Source organism: Petaurus breviceps, unplaced genomic scaffold (genome assembly GCF_028583685.1).
Source record: "Petaurus breviceps papuanus isolate PSGF00001 unplaced genomic scaffold, PetGlider_PUasm1.0 90825, whole genome shotgun sequence".
Classification (NCBI taxonomy): domain Eukaryota; kingdom Metazoa; phylum Chordata; class Mammalia; order Diprotodontia; family Petauridae; genus Petaurus; species Petaurus breviceps.
The window spans coordinates 17,033,713-17,050,304 of record NW_027187353.1 but is presented as its reverse complement, the minus strand read 5'-3'; the positions used below and the strand labels follow the sequence as shown (position 1 = coordinate 17,050,304).

Sequence of the window (16,592 nt, the reverse complement as noted above, 5' to 3'; positions counted from 1 at the left end):
GTTAAAGAGATGCCATTTTCATTGTGCCAACTTTACATTCATCAGTTTGCTAGTCCGCACACACCACGCCGCATCACGCTGTCTGGCACTGCACTCCTGCCCTGGGGCCCTCATCATCTTCCTCATAGGCTTCTGTGCTGTGGCGCCAGTTTTGTTCGTTGGGGTTAAACTCCTTGAGTTCTACTTGATCCATGTCGTCCGTGATTCTTATTTTTTGTCGCGGCGGAAGTAAAGCTTCTAACTGAGGGAGTTTATCTTGCGGGAGCCAGTGTTTTTCAGGAAAGATAACCTATGTTGAGGGGGAAAACCTACATAAATAGAGGGGAAAGGGCATCATTGGAACAAACTTCATGTACTGAGAGGGAGCAGACTTACCAAGAACTGTATGATGAGAGAACCTTTCTCCAGTGGTACTTTGTAGATGGGCATGCCTTCGTTACGCACACACTTCAAGTCGCCATGCTTTATCACTTCACCTGCCCATGGGAGAGGTTGGTTTTATTAGGTACTTGGAATGAATCGTCTCTAGTTCTACAGTACATTTAAAAGCAACGCTGAGTGGGATAGGCTCGAAGCCTTGGAAAGGTATTACTGAGTAAATATGTTGTACCAGAAAAATCTGAAAAATGATCCAGTGGGAAATTGAGACACGAGAATTTCTGCTGCCCACGCCCCCTTTCACCAGTATTCAAAGACAAAGCTTTATGAACTTCTGGCTAAAGCAGGCTATGCTGCCCATTAGGGGGGTTGTGAGGGCGAGAAAAGTGTCTGTCATCGGAGAAGGGCTGGGCACAGAGGCAGCTGGGACGGGAACATGGAGATACATACAGTTTACGAGTTCCCCTAAAAGAAACTCCCAGCAACATCACAGCAGATTTCTAAAACCTTTCCTTACGTCCACACACCTCAAAGACATGATTTTTGTGAGCATTTTTCCCTTTGCTTTCACCTTCCAACGTTTAACCACATATTTCGTACACTGGGGAGAAGGTGTTGGAGGATACAATATTAGGCCCCTGAATTCAGCCTCAGGATAATAGTTATGGTCACTCACAATTATCACAAGCAAATAAGAGGGGAAAAAACCCCAGAGCTACCAGCAAAGTAATGAAAGAAGGAAGGAAGAGTGAGGATCATTCTCCTTGTTAGACAAGCAAAGGTGATAATGCAATAAATATTAGCAGCGAGGCCTCATGGATGAATAAAAGTTGGTCTAAAAGCACTTTGGAGAATAACTAGTGTAGATGGGACACCAAGTCTCATCTCCTGGTGGTCTGATATCACATGAGAACCAGGAAGTTTTCTCTCCCTCATCCAGGGTGGGAGAGCCTTTGATAACATCCCTCCTTCATCAAGGGGCCACCTGGTGTTTGTCACGAGGATCTAAGTGATAGGAAGTTCTTCCTTCTGAAGGTGAAATCTGCTACCCTGTCTGTAACGAGAGACCACAACTGGAGGGCTGCCAAGAAGGTCCAGAGCACTCTTAGGTAGAGCAAAATAGGATTCAAAAGAATGAGGCACAAGTACAGAACAAGAGAAACCTGGCTTGACAGTATTTACACAGAAGAAAAGGTAGATATGCCATTGCTGGGAGAGAGAGAGAGAGAGTGTGTGTGTGTGTTTGAAGCTACTGTACTTTTTCAATGGCTGTAATAAAGAAGCATAATAGTCAGGCCACTGGCTCACACTAACCTTACACTGGTTCTACTTGCCAGAGCAGGGTCTCTAACTCTGGCCTGAGGACCAAATGTAGCCTCTGCCTGTTTCTGTCCAGCAGCCACTAAGCTAAAGGTGGTTTTGTTTTCTTTTAAAGCATCAGGGGCACAATTGGCTCAAGCTTTTTTAAAAATTCTACTTAAATCTCCCGCTATTTCTTCCATGTAAATTGACATTGTCAAGTCAAGTCCCTCCCCCAATTCCTTGTGCAGTCATTTTCTTGGGCAAATAAGTTTTTCAGATCTTAATAATCTCAGACATAGTGCTTTGGAATTTACTTACAAAACTCTTCTGCTTCAAAAATTGTACTTAAAAAAAAAACAAACCCAAGTCCAGTTAGAAACTAATGCCTGCAAAAACTGAGGAATAAAATTCAGTAGAGCCTCCGGGAGCATCCTATAGGACAGGAATAGATCACAGAAATAGCGCCTGCACTGTTACTATTAGAATTCCCATGATATGCTGCCCAGAAGCGATTCCTAACTTAGACACTTGTGCTGGAACGATAACATACTATAGAAAACTACTCTAGAAAACAGAACCAGGTACTCGATGCTCGAGTAAGAATACAAAAACATGTGGTTAAGATTAATTTCTGTCCTAGCCTAGTTTTGTTTTCCAACCCCAAAAGTCTGGATCCTCTTTTAATATGATTTGATGGCTCGTATACATTTGAAGAAGGGGGGAAGAGAAAGGTGGGCCTCTTGATATATATTGTTTTCTACTATATAATGAACTGAACATGAGAATAAATGTGGGAGAAAGGAGGAAAGATGTATACTGTCCTCAAGGAAAATAAGATTTCCACACAAGTGGATTTTCAAACTGTAATAGAGCTTATTTCTTCAAATATTAAAACTTGATTTTTCTTCTACTTTAAGCAACAAGGAACACAATTTTTTTTTTTAATGACTTGAGATCCTATTAAGAAACAAATTGCTTCTATACTATAATACAGCAAAACTCTTAGGTTTTGTTAATGCCTATTCACCTGTGTGTAGACCAGGCCTGCAAAACATCCAGCCCATGGCCCACAAAAAATGTACAGAATCCATATTGTCCAGGCCTGTTTTACATCCTCTGCATTTTTTGTGGGCTGGCTGCAAGCAGCCTGTGAGCCATATGTTATGCACGCCTGGTGTAGCCTAACACCACCAGGATCATTAGTGGGGTTGAGTTCTTCTATCAGTTTTGCTTTTCCATCTCTTTTTGGTGTCAGCTGTTATGTTCTTGCTGCTGGTACTGTGATTACTGCTAGCCACATGCCCCTCTTCTCCCCCTTTTTTGATTTACTTTGAACTTAAGATATAGACAACTGGCCTTGTTAGAATTATGTCTAAAATTAAATTAAGCACATGGAAACATGGAGACCTGAGGGGTTAGGAACAATGTGAGAATTGGATACCAGCTACCATGGCTGCTGAATTCTGGCTTTTAAAAAATCTTGGTTATTTACTGTGTCAGTCTGGGAAGCTGATCTTTCTAGATGAGTACATTGTAAAGGGGAAGTATTACTATAGAAGGAAAGGAGAGAGACATGAAGAACTGGAGAAATACAAGAAGAGGATGGAAGAGGAAAGGGAGGAAAAGGAAAAAGGAGAGGAAGAGAAAGATGAGAGAATTCTGCAGAGTTTTCTCTGCCTTCATGGACTCAAGCATAGAAATCTTCCTGCTTTTCCATCTCTTTCCCTCCAGTCTGACAACCAGAAACAATGGTATTCCTTGGTTCCCTGCCTCCTCTTTCTGAGTTGGTAACAGGTCCCCACAGTAGCAGGGGCCACTTGGCATATGTGCTTTTTTTAAAGGAATGGTTCAAACCTTTCCCATACATGTACACTGCATTCCAGCCCACTGTGTGGAAACCTAAGATCACACATATCTAGCATTATTTTTAAGGGGAGAAAGTATTTAGAAATATTTATTTCAAATTGCGCCAAATCACTATTGATTAGAGAAATGCAAATCAAAACAACTCTGATGAACCATATTTCAATTATCATATTGGCTAATGTAACAAAACAGGAAAATGTTTAATGCTGGAGATGCTGGAAAATTGGAACATTAATGCATTGTTGGAGTTGTGAACTGATCCAACCATTCTGGAGAGGAATTTGGAACTATGTCCAAAGGGCTATACAATTGTGCATACCCTTTGACTCAGCAATACCACACTTCTAGGTCTGTATCCCAAAGAATTATAAAAATGGAAAAAGGGCCCACATGTACAAAAAATATCTATATCAGCTCTTTTTGTGGTAGCAAAGAATTGGAAATTGAGGGTATGGCCATCAATGGCTGAACAAGTTGTGGTATATGAATGTAATGGAAAACTATTGTGCTATAATAAATGATGAGCAGGTGGACTTCAGAAAAACCTGGAAAGACTTATATGAACTGATGCTGAGTAAAGTAAGCAGAACATTGTACACAGTGATAGCCACATGGGCAATGACTGACTTTGATGGACTTAGCTCTTCTCAGCTATGCAGGGATCTAAAACAACTCCAAAAGACTCATGATGGAAAATGCTGTCCACATCCAGAGAAAGAACTATGGAGTCTGAATGCAGATGGAAGAATACTATTTGCTTTCCTTTTGCTGTTTTGTTTCTTTATCGTGGTTCCTCCCATTTGTTCTAATTCTTCTTTACATCATGACTAATGTGAAAATATGTTTACTATGAATGTATAAGTAGAGCCTATATCAGATTGCATGCCATCCTGGGGAGGGAGGAGAGGAAGGGACAGAAAATTTAAAACTAAAAATTTTATGGAAGTGAATGTTAAAACTAAAAGTAAATAAATTATAAAAAATTAAAAAAAATACTTTGGAAATATGCATTAAAAAGAAAAAAAAGAAATACATATTTCATATGATCATTCAAGCAAGACTGGTAGAAAGGAAGAAAGCAGTATGGTGGGTGGTCAACACCAAAGGAGATAAGAAACGAGAGAGACATGGAAGAGGACCCTTGGAGAGCAGCCCGTCACTTCTGAAGCATTTATTCATGGCTCTGTGCCTCCCTCCATCCCCCTTCTCTCAACTTCCGGCCGCTGGACGTCATCATCCAGTCTGGTTAGCTATTTCACTCGTTTCTCTTTGTTCAATCCTTGATTCTTAAAACCTGTGAAGACTGATCTGAGTGGTGCAGACTCATCAACTAACTGAGGGAGAAATCATCATGACCAGGGTAATGACATGGAGAAAACCTGTTAAAAAATGGCTCTCATGAACCTCTCTTGTTCAAGCCCTTTGCAGACTTGGCATCTGGATAGTCTGTTCGATTCTAAGCCTTGTAATCCATTTGTACCTGAGGGGCTGACCTCATCAGGCTCCTTCACAGTGTATGGAAGAAAACCCGCCACTGTTCTTGAAGAAGCTACTTTAGGATTATGGAAAAATGTGTTCATCAGCCAAATATCTCGTCAGAAAAATTTCGTGGGGGAGGGGGGAGAGACTGAGATGTATGTTTGTTTTTACTTTGCCAGCCAGGGCCCAGAGGAGCGTATGGATGGATTAGTCCTTTTTTCCCTCTAATTACAAGTAAAGATAGTTTTCAGCATTCATCTTTGTAAAATGTTGAGTTTGGCTGGATTAGTCTTGACCATTGATATTGGAAAAAATAAAAACATGGCCTAATGTCAGTAGTGTTGTTTTCTTCTAATAAAGGATGGAGAACGGGGTGTGGGGAGACAGGAGGAGAACTGGAGTGCCAGCTCATATAGGCCATGTGCCTATTCACATATGCTGTTCTATACCAGTGCCATAGAACCTGTGTGGGCACACACACAGAATGACAGACAGCAGCACGCACTCCCCACTGCAGAGCTCACCTGCCTTGGAAGTTATGACCAGAGTGCGGTTATCCAGGGTTTTGATGGTCTTCTCGAAGCCGCACAAAGCTTCAGTGAGCTGAATCTTCATTTTCATGATCAGGTCATGGCCTCTTCTCTGAAAGACACCGTGATCCTTCTGATCCAGCACAATGATGACATCGCCAGGCTCCAGCTCGGGCTCCTGATCTCCTTCTCCATGAAACATAATTTTTTGTCCATCTTTCATACCTAGGAAACATCATCCCTTATTGATTAATCATCCCTTAAATGTGGTCCTCCTTTGTAAGCCTTTTTTCAAGGGGGGTGGGAGGGGACAAGCATTTGTACAGCACCTACTGGTATGTGCTGGCCACTGTATCTCATTTCATCTCCACAACAACCCTTGGGAGGGAGGTGCTATTATTATCATCCCCATTTTACAGTTGAGGAAACTGAGGGAGACAGAAGTTAAGTGACTTGCCCAGGGTCACATAGCTCCTAAGTGTCTGAGGCTGAATTTGAACTCAGGTCTTGCAGACGCAGAGCTCTATCCACTGAGCCCCCACCTGCTTCAGAAGCCTTTACAGGCATCTCTTTAACATGACCTCCATAGGAGGGGGCAGGCATTATCACTACCTTTTTACAGATGAGAAAGGAGAGGTCGAATGTCATATCATAATCATAAATCAATCATGGTCATGTAGCCAAGTCAGGAGCAGTCCGGACTAATCCAGGACTAATGTTTCCACATGCCATGCGGATTTGTTTGTAGAGTTCACTCATAATCCTCATTTTGTGCAGACACAGAAATAATGTAACTTGACGTGTAGAAGAACTAAGGATAGCACTGTACTTTTTGTTATGCGTTTTATACTCTCTTTGGTATTTAGACCAGGGATTGTTTGCTGTTTATAGAAAGTATTATATTGGTTGGGCAATTTTTTGTAGCGTTTTGTAATTTTTAAAGAGGGTCGTGATGTTGTCTGTCAGACATCAAGCATGGCATTGGGCCAAATTCCTATGTTGCAACAACCAAATGGAGCAGGAAGGGGATATTACGGTGAGATTTAGATTCAGTCTGAAAGCCACACTTAAGGATCCAGAAGGCCACATGTGACCAAAAGGCTGCAGGTTCCTCACCCCCGTCTAAGCTTTCAAAAGATGGTGAAAGATAGTGGGTGTCACAGTATCAAAAAGGGGGGAGAAGGGAAAAGCCCCAGAAAAGAAAGACTCTGGTTTGTCCACAGAGAAGTCCTTGTGTCTGTAAGAGTTAGAGGCAAGAAGCATTTACGGCACCCTAAGGAGAACGTGATCGAAGCTACGACGTTTTCTCTCCATCGATCGTGTTCCACTGGATCAGGACAGAACCTTGTACAAGAGTGAGTGCTGGAGTCCTCAGAACTTCCTGCTTGTACTGGATATTCACAGGGAAAAGGTCGGGGTGGGGGTGGGAGGCAGATGGTAGCCCTAGGGCCTCACCTTTTTCTATGTGAACTTCTATAATTTTTTTCTCTCTTACAACTTTACAGCCATTACAGTTCTCACACCGGTCCTTGGGGTTGATTCGTTCACCTTGGCCTTTACATTCAAGACACACTGTTTGAATCTGCTGGACCATTCCTGGCCCAATCTGCTGGATGTGAATTTGCATTCCTCTTCCTTTGCAGATGGGGCACTTTTCAACGGATCCCTTTTTCCCACCAATTCCTAGGGAAGCAAAACAAACATGAAATTTGTGATCTCAGAGTTAATCAGAGCAAAAAAATCAAAAAGCTATTGGTAGTGGCCACATATTTATACTTTGTTCCTTTGACAGTATGTACAAAATGAAATGGAAGACTCAAGTTAAAGAAACATCTCTGCTTAAAATAGCTACAAAGTTGAATGAAATATTTTGTTTTAGTCTGATGTATTACTAAACACCACCTTAAAATCAGCTTTTTGTTCAGTCATTTTTCAGTCATGTCCATCTCTTCATGACCTTTTTCTGGGGTTTTCTTGGCAGAGACAGTGGAGTGATTGGGCATTTCTTTCTCCAGCTCATTTTACAGATGAGGAAATTGAGGCAAATGGGATTAAATGATTTGCCCAGTGTCACAAAGCTAGCAGGTTTGAGGCCAGATGGAAGATGACAATCCTGGCAACTCAATCCACTAGTTATAAAAGGTTTTGTTGCTTTAAAAAAAAAAAAGTGACAGACATTTAAAAAAATGTGTATTTATAAACAAATGCATAGACTTTGGCGCAAAATTTCAGTTTGGCAGGTAGTAAATTTATCCTGTGTGAGAGCAAACTGTATGTATGTAATAATGAATTGTGTATGTGGGGGGTGATATTGAGTGTTGTATTTCACTTTATTAGTTTACAAGATATGTACATTTCACTCTAAAGTCTGGGAGGTATTCCTGTGTGCCTCCCCTTCCCCCCAAATTCATTACCTTCACATTTTTCGCAAATTACATTTTTCTGGAGTGCGAGTTTCCTTGTGACTCCATTATATATGTCTTCAAGTGATACAGACAACTGATGTACGACATTTTTGCCTTCCAAGAAAAAGTGCACAAACATAAAGACGAATGAATTAGGAAACCTCATCGTTTAGGCTTAATGTGAGTCACCCTGACACAGAACATCTAATGTTTCCCTTTGACCAGCAGGATTTTTCCACCTCTATATTTCTGTGAATTAGGCTGTTCTAGTCACTTACAAGTCACCTGTTTTAATCTGAGAGTCTTGCATCTTAGTTTTAGCTAAAAATTAAACTACTTTCTAAGTTAATTTCCTTAGAGCAAATCTGAGTGAGGCAGATAGGTCATCCTGTACTCCATATAAAATAAAGCAAGGTAAACAAAGAGCGCTTTAACGAGCCCACTCATTCCTGATAAGCACTCAATTGCAGCTTATTGCAGAAAGGTTAAAAACCAGACTTCCTAAATTATGAAGCAAGATATTTTTTTAGCATGTGAAGTATACAAGCTAAGTCTTAATGGATCTGTCTTCTATCGAGTTCTTAATCACATTTTTTTATAAATTTTTAAAAGCTTGACAGTTTTGTAGGAAGCAAAGAAATATCACAGGTTAAAGAAGATGTACCTTAACCATTGCTTCGTTTGGAATGCAGTAAGATAATTCTCATTAAAAAGGCACATTTTAATTTTTAGTATTCTTTGTCTTTTTGGAACTGATAATCTATGTCCTTCTAACTATGGTTAGTAAGTCAACAAGTGAAAATAAGTACATTTGTAAATGCCTAACTTATTGAAGATCTGATAGTTAGGCCACAACCAAAAAAAAAGCATGTTAAAAAGGTTTCTGAGCAGTGTAAAAAAAAAAGCCCCCCCTTAACACTTTTTCAAAGGGCCATATTTATTTCTAATTTATAAACAATTCTAAGAAATTGGTCATTTGTTTTTCTTAGCTATATATCAGGTGATAAAGGGGTGTGGGGTGTAAGGGGATAAGGTAACAGAGATACCATTCAGAAACAAATTACTCTGAAAAGCATAAGCCTGGGACCATTCAGTGTACCCCTAACAACATACAGCTGCTGAAGGCACAGTGGTGAGTTAGCCTACCATATAATAATCCAAGTTCATAAAATGCCTCAGTTCCATCAGACAACAGGTAAAGGTGGGGGTGGGGCATGGGGAGAAGCTTCAGTTAACTGGAATATTCACCTTGTGGAATACCTCATCCCTCAGGAAAGGATCAGTGAGGCTTTATTTTTTTACTCTGAACACAAGGCAGGCAGAGCTCAGCAACCCGGAAAGCGGACTCACTCAGGGAGCATTTATTTAAGCAGCAGTTAGATGCCAGGTGCTGTGCTAAGCAACTGACTTTGTTGGTATTTGGGCGAGGCATTTAAAAACCCAGACTCCTTGTGGAAGGGAGGGGAGGGGAACTGTGGTTTCTAAGCAGTTCTTTAAGAGGTTTTGTGGGGGTGTCATGGTACTCTAACACTCTGCAGACTGGTGAAAACCTATGGATTCCTTTTCTCAGAATGATGTTTGTTGCCTAAATCAGAATTGAGGGAAATGCTAAATCTCACTTATTAGTGAAAATAAAAAAATATATTTTTATATATATATTTTTTCCTCTCCAAGTTCTAACAGTGCCCCCCCATTCCTGTACTCCCAGAACCACTGTTCTATCAGGAATATTTTTACCTCTATATTAGTAAACTAAAGAATACTTAATAACAGTGAACTTCTAAAACATCTTATTTCTAAATACTCAGTATTGCCTATATTCACACAATCTAGAAGATACTAGGTTAGAATACTATATAGAAGTGTATAGAAATTCAGTCTTTTTAATCTTCTTGTTTATTATGAACTTAAATTGAGTGGCATAGGAGAGGGCCCTTGTATATAAGGCTCCGGCCCATTTAAGACTTTTAACCTTTAAAAAGAGTGTCCTTCCTTCCCTCCCCGGCCATTTACCTCTTCTCTCTCTAGTCATCCGTCCTCCTCCGCCAAAGAACATGTCAAAGATGTCCATGGGTGACGAGAAGTTGCCGCTCGCTGTGCCTCCTTCTTTAATAGCCTGCTCCCCACCCTGGTCATAAATTTCCCTTTTCTTTACATCTGAAAGTACTTCATAAGCCTGGGAGATGAGTTTAAACTTGAAAACAAAAACAGTAACAAAACCAGAGCCTGAGTTGAACAGCATTAACAGGCAGAATTATCATCCGAGCAAGAGCACTTCTCCCTCCTGGAAGCTGTTCCAGTAACAGTAGCTTGTTGGTGACTGTCAGGGTCACAAAGGGCTTCTTCTTGATAGCTACAGCAGTACAGATGAAGGGAAAAGCAGGCTTCCCCCCAGAGGGGCCCCCATCAGTAACCAGGCATGGCTGTGTTGCCAGCTAATGTCAGAATCAGGATTTGATTCTTGGGGCTTGTGTTCCAGATACCATGGAGGGACATCCTGTTTGCCTTTTCCTCACTCTCTGGTGGTTCATAATGGCCAAGACAGTTCACCTCCACGACTGTCCTGTTTTTCCTATGTACGTAATATGTGGGTTACTTGAAATATAACTTCACAATGCTTTCTGTGATGCTCAAGGATCCCTTGCTGAATCTTAAAGCCTACGTTTATAATGCATATTGTGATCGAAGCTGAAATGTTTCTGTGCATTTATTTGTACATTATTTCTTTGAGGAAGTAGCTATTAGCCCCCTTTTGCAGACAGGGAAACATGTAGCACCTTAAGTAACACAAAGGGAATTAGGACTTTGGAACTGACTCAGGTCAAGCTGCCCTCAGAAATTTGTGAGTCTCACTCACAATGGCTAAGTCCATCATAGAAATCACAATAAGAAACATTAACTGATCACTGAGGAGGATGAGGCTTAGGGCTTATATAGTTTTAGTAGTTTAGCTAGCCTTTTTTTCACTGTAGTAATATAAATTGTTAAGGGCTTTGATAAATTTGCCCTTCAAACCACGGCAATTTGTCATTTAAACACAAAGTATAGTTCACACTTGTAAATTTGTTTGTTTATCATGAACTTTAAAAATAAACATGAGCACATTAAAAATAAAATGGAACAGAAAAGAGAATTGTACATGAAATTGAACTTTTTATACCATTTTTAAAGTATCTTAAATTTAACACTAAACAGCTTGTCTCTTCTAGCACTAGACTTCAATCTGCATACTATGGCCAAAGAGACAAAGACAGCAGAAACTGGCCCCAGCATCATCAGTACCCCGAAGTTTGCTTGGTACTTCCATTTACAAATAACTTTGAGCCCCATCTAATCTTTCTAGCTTATAAAAAAGTTAAAAGTGACCCAAGCTGACTAGTTGCCTCACTGCTGCTATATATTCTGGACCCCCCCTCCCCATTATGCTGCTGGCCCTAAGCTGGTGGAGTCTGTGTACAAAGAGCTTGACCACAAAGAACAGTTTTTAAATAATGCTGATGCTTAGCAACAACCCACAACAAGATGGAATGAGAAGACCCAACCCTTCCCTGCACTGGGGGAAGGAGGGAAAAAGATCTCTCTTCACTGTACTGTCACCAGTAAGAACAAAAACCAAATTAGTAGCCCTGAGAGAAGAAAACAAATTTGGTAGTCCTTAAACAAATTTAAGGACTTTAAAATTACACCTCATCATTTCCTCCCACAAGAACTCAGGTTCTGTCTCTTCAGGCCATCCACGTTATAGGGCCTTGTTAAATTCTCCCTTGTGGAAAACCCCATCTCCTTTCTTGCCTATTGTACCCATTAAACGTGCCTGTCCACTCCTCCCTTTTCCCTTCTTTTGTCATGAGGGTCTGGACTAGGATTTCTTCTCTAACATGGTGTAATGTTCTTGCTTTATTTCCTCCATTAAGATACAGCAATAGCGCCATTTGGTGCTTTCCACTTGAGAACTTTTCCCAAAGACTCAGAAAAGGGACATTGGATTTGAAGTCTGAGGATTTTAGTTCCAATTCCAGCTTTTATTTTATTTACTGTGTCATGATCTTAGTTTAGGCAAGTTCACTTCATCATCTGTAAAAAATAAGGTTTGGCTGGCAAATCCCTTCCAACTCAATCTGAGTTAAGTCAGAACCATATTTAAACCCAACTCAAGAAGACAGGCTTGGGTAAATTAGGCCATGGGTCAGTTTGGGGTGGGATGGGGTGTGCACAATGTCTTACAGCTAATTAAAATGGATTTCTAAGCCTCTAGCCTACTGGCACACTTATTTCAATATTCACTAATGAAAATATTCTAGTATAGTCAAAGAATTATACAAACATTTAAAATGTTAACATAAAACAACCATTAAAAACATTTTCTTAGCCAACCCAAGTACCTACAGTCCCATAAAACAGTGGTTGGCACTGCCCTCAAGGAACTTGCTTTCCACCAGCAGGGATAAGTATAACTCAAAAGCTGTGGAGCCCAGGGACATCCTTCACAGTAAAGAGAATTAATTTAGTGAATGCATAAGGTTAAAGGGAAAGAACATATTCTCCTGGGGGGAGGGTAGAATGGCAGAGCTATAAATGGGAAAAATTTCTTCAAGAAATAGGGACTTATTACTGAAGATGAATTTATAAGGTGTGAGGGGACTGGAAGAAGCAAATGGGCACAGGGAACAGCAGAACCAAGACCAGCTACACAATGGCTGAATATCTGAAGGGGAAATAATGGGAAAGGAGGCTGAAGCCAGCTTGCACAGATGATCTGAAATGCCAGGTAGGTTAAAGATTCTGCATTTTATCTTGTTGGCTGTGAGGTTCTTGATCTGGGGATTGATAAGGACTAAATCATATATTGCTAATAAGCAGTCTAATTTAAGACGACTATTTTGGAAAATTACAACTTGGTTTGTTTATAAAGCCTTTAAGAATCTTGAATCACATTTTCCAAGAACAAGAAATAAGATCATCCATGATGTCGACTGCATCTATAGAGCTGACTGACTAGCAAGCAACATAGGAGACCTTAAAATGACCTACGTAAGACAAGAGAAAATTAGTTGTCCCCTAAATATAGATGAGAATGAACATAAGTGGGCAAGAGACAAATGGCCTAACAGCAAGTATTTTAAACTTGTGACGATGGCCGCCGTTCACATAAAGCACATGCAGCTAAATATAAATATTCGATCAGTGCCCAGGCAAGTGCCTGAAGCAGCTCCCACTCTGAAATGAATAAGGCAGACAGGTATTTTGATACCAGGGTTGTTTCCATAGGTACTAAACAGAAGCCCGTGGTTAACTGTGGCTAGCTAGCTCGCCCGCTTCAAAGTGTCCCCCTGGAGGCAGCTCCAGACCAAAGGAGAAAAGAAGTCCACAGAGCTTACATGGAAATGACAAAGCATAAAGGACATCCTGTTATCCACAGGGAGAGAGAATGACCACCGTCCAGCAGTGTTTGATAGTCATCTTTTGTTTTCAGTCAAGGAGCAGTAACCATTAAAAGTATGAAATCGGGCACTTCTAGAAAAAAGTGTTCCTCTTACTTGTGTGTTTGAGGCTGGGTCTCTGATCACCCAGGTTGGAAATGAAGGAGGCTGCTTCTCAGCCCCATCCTGAGATTGGCAAGCAGCTTTTGACCTGGGCCGCTGGGTCCCCCCCTTCCCACCCCAAGCTCCCCACTTTGGTGCTTAGTGAGTACCCTCAATTCTGGCTTTAACCCTGCTGCACATGTCACCAGAGACTCACCAGCCTCAGCATCCCCCTGGTAGCCTGCAGGGATCGATTATTACCGGCATCAACCACCACCCTGCCTCTAGGGTTCCTGGTTCTCACCTGACAAAATTTTCTCAGCTTAATTAGTGGGGGAGAGTTGGATGTGGACAGGTAGCTCGTTTGTGACTACCGAGAAACTGAGTGAATTTGTCCTTTGTAAACATTTCGGTATTGTGTAAGTGAGGTTACTGTTACCCCTATCCACGTTCGCTTTGTATCCGCACAGAAACATTCCGGACAAAGCTGCGGGCTGCTCTCCTGATGACCGCTCCGGCCAGTCCTCCACTCATCCCCACGACTTGGCCAAGGTGACAGCTCTGACCCCGACAGAGCCACCGCGGCTACGGTTCTCCCAGCGAGAGAAAAAAAAGATCGTTGGTGGTCCTGGCAATTCTACACCCTGAGAAATGCCTGCTAAGGCTGACAGTTACCGGCCACGCCGAAGGTGCCCACAGACCACGATTAAAACGCTGCCTGCTTTGGATAAAGTGCCTTCGCCCTCCCTCCTCCCCGCGGGGGGGGAGACCCCCCAACCCCCGGCCCTCTGCGGCCGGCGGCGCCCGGTGCCCACAGCCCCGGCCCGGCTCCTGTTTCCTGGGGTCTCACTGATTAAAGATTCTTCCCTCCTTCGACTTTCAACGCCCAGGGCTGGGGTGCGCGGGACGCGGGCGCCCGGCCGCGATCTCTCCATCCCTCCGCCCGCGCCGGGGCAGTACCTGCCCCCGCCTCACCTTCTCGCCTTCGTCCGGGTTCTTGTCCGGGTGGTACTTCAGGGCCAGCTTCCGATACGCCTTCTTGATCTCCTCCTGGGCGGCGTTGGGCTTCACCCCCAGGATGTCATAGTACTCGGTCTCCTTGACCATCTTCGCTCTGCGGGAGGGGCCGGGGGGGGGGGGTCAGGCGGGCGAAGGAGCCCCGAAGGGCCGGGGAGAGACGGGCCGGACGGGACTGCCCGAGAGGCCCCGGCCCGCAGCCGCAGATCCCCGGGCTCCTGGCAGCGGTCGCCTCCCCACCCGCCCCGGTCCCGTGCCGGTTGCACACACGGCCCGGGAGCGCCTCCGCGGCCGCTTTTATGGGTGGGCGGCGGAAGGTTCCTCCGCGCTCCGGTGACGCCACAGTGGCCCTAGAGCGTTCGCGGAGGTTCCCGCGGGCGGCGCGCGGCCGGAGGAGCTTCGACGGAGCTGGGGTGGGGGGGGGGGGGGAAGGGGGAATCCCCCCCCTGCCCTTCCTCAGGGGCGTCTCCCTCCCTCCCCTTAGGGGCTCCCCTTCCCCGGCACGCCGCCCCACTCACTCGGGCTCGGGGGTTTCCGTCTGTCCCTCCGCCTCCCCCGAGGTCCAGTTCTGCCCGCCGCCCCTGGCCATTTCGGAGGCCTCGGGCGGCTCGGCTGCGGTGTCGGCGATAGCGGTGAGCGGGCAGGAGCCCGGGGCCTCAGGGCGGCGGGGTCGGGGGCCACGGGGCGGCGGCGGCGGGGCGGAAGGCGGCGGCTGCTCGGGCGGCGGCGGCGGCGGCGGGGGGGGGCCGCGGGCCGGGCGGGCCGGGCGGGATCGGGAGGCAGGGCGGCGGGAGGCAGGGTGGCGGGGCGGCGGGCGCGGAGCCGGCCCGGGCGGGTGGCCGGGCGTGCTCACTCTGGCGGCGGGGTGGGTGCGCGGAGCTCCCTCCGAGCAGGTCTTAGACGGAGAGAGGGAACAGAAGGTGGGGCGAGGTGGGCGGCCCGGGGGCGACTGACCCCCGGCTGGCCAGGCGCGCCGATCCAGCTTGGCCGCCCACCTGGGTGTGGTCCTGCGCGCACGTCTGTGCGGTAGATGGGGCAGGGGTGGGGCACTGATGATGTGGGGAGGGGGCTGTGACCTGGGGGAAGCCGCGGCCCACGGAGGGGCCGTCCGGCTACCCCATCTTTTACTGAGCAGGAAACTGAGGCCCAGGGAAGGGATCAGGAGAGGACTCGTCCTACACAAAGGTCACAAAGTCGATGACCCAAGGTTCTCGGACTCCGAAACCAGTGCTCTTTCCGCTATGGGGAACACCATTCCCTCTGAAGGTGGGGGGGAGGTGTCTGCGGTGGAAGTGATAGGAGTGAGACGGAAAAATGGAAGGAGGAGGTGGTGATGGCTGGGGAAGGCAGGATGGGGAAGGAGCTGTTGATGGCAGGGAGGATGGGGAAGGAAGGTAGTGGAAAAGAGACATAATTAGTGGTGATAGACCGGGAAGGTAATTGTTATTGGAAGTGATTCCTGTTATTTAAGGGAAGAAGTCATGAAAGTAAGGAGTGAGTGGGGAAGTTGACATGGGGGCGGTAGGCGGTGGTGATATCTCTGGTTGGTGAGGGGAAGAGGGGGATCAATAACAGTAGAAAATCCGGGAAAGAAATTTGTGATAGAGGTTTGAGGAAGAATGGATAATGTGTGTGGGGGGGTGGGGGGTCATGGTAAGAGGCCAGGATGGTGTCATGGGAGCAAATGGATGTAATGACAGGTTTTTATAGATAGTTGAAGCTCAGTGGTTAGATTCTATCAAGAAACTGAAGCAGATTTTGTCTCTTACCTCACTTTACAAGAAAGATGATTCACACACCTGAGAGCCTAGGTGGGCTATGAAGGAAAGACCCAGGAATTCTAATAAAGTTGGGAGACCTGGATTCTTTATCATTTCCTTTCCTTTCCTTTATCATTTAGCAGCTGGTCATCCTTGGGCAATTCACAACTAATTTTTCCCAGAATAGAGATGAGGAAAGTAATTGATAATTGTAAAGTGCTGTCTGATTACTCTCATTTAGTACAGACAGATCTATCATGGTCTAAACTTATCTTGAAGATTATGAAGAAAAGAATTTGGGGGGGTTGCAGGTTAGGGACATTTGGTGCCCTC

The 16,592-nt window shown here is 44.4% G+C and overlaps 2 protein-coding genes and 1 long non-coding RNA gene across 3 annotated transcripts in view; 2 read left to right on the top strand and 1 right to left on the bottom strand.

Annotated features, from left to right (window-relative positions):
* Nucleotides 1-15,134, bottom strand: DNAJA4 (DnaJ heat shock protein family (Hsp40) member A4). Its single transcript, XM_069071396.1, has 8 exons — nt 15,018-15,134; nt 14,458-14,596; nt 9,974-10,154; nt 7,970-8,074; nt 7,011-7,238; nt 5,550-5,780; nt 376-476; nt 1-289 (listed from the first exon to the last, which is right to left on the bottom strand). Exons 1-8 carry the CDS (start codon nt 15,086-15,088, stop codon nt 74-76), a joined length of 1,272 nt encoding a protein of 423 aa, XP_068927497.1. The 5' UTR covers nt 15,089-15,134; the 3' UTR covers nt 1-73.
* LOC138148614 (uncharacterized) lies at nt 5,723-7,465 on the top strand. The gene is made up of 2 exons (XR_011165102.1): nt 5,723-6,910; nt 7,061-7,465. It is a non-coding gene; the product is annotated as an uncharacterized lncRNA (long non-coding RNA).
* Nucleotides 15,020-16,592, top strand: part of ACSBG1 (acyl-CoA synthetase bubblegum family member 1) — a 129,939-nt gene continuing 128,366 nt past the window's right edge. Inside the window, exon 1 of the mRNA XM_069071395.1 lies at nt 15,020-15,131. The gene's annotated coding sequence lies outside the window, so the exon portion shown is untranslated. The remainder of the gene's footprint in view (nt 15,132-16,592) is intronic.

What these genes read in the sequence shown, in the direction of transcription:
- DNAJA4 (XM_069071396.1), bottom strand. Translation starts at nt 15,088, where the DNA reads ATGGCCAGGGGCGGCGGGCAGAACTGGACCTCGGGGGAGGCGGAGGGA. An exon ending in ACGGAAACCCCCGAGCCCGA is followed by an intron (nt 14,597 to 15,017) that starts GTGAGTGGGGCG and finishes CCCCTCCCGCAG; the next exon opens with AGCGAAGATGGTCAAGGAGA. An exon ending in AGAAGTTCACATAGAAAAAG is followed by an intron (nt 5,781 to 7,010) that starts GTGAGGCCCTAG and finishes GATGTTTCCTAG; the next exon opens with GTATGAAAGATGGACAAAAA.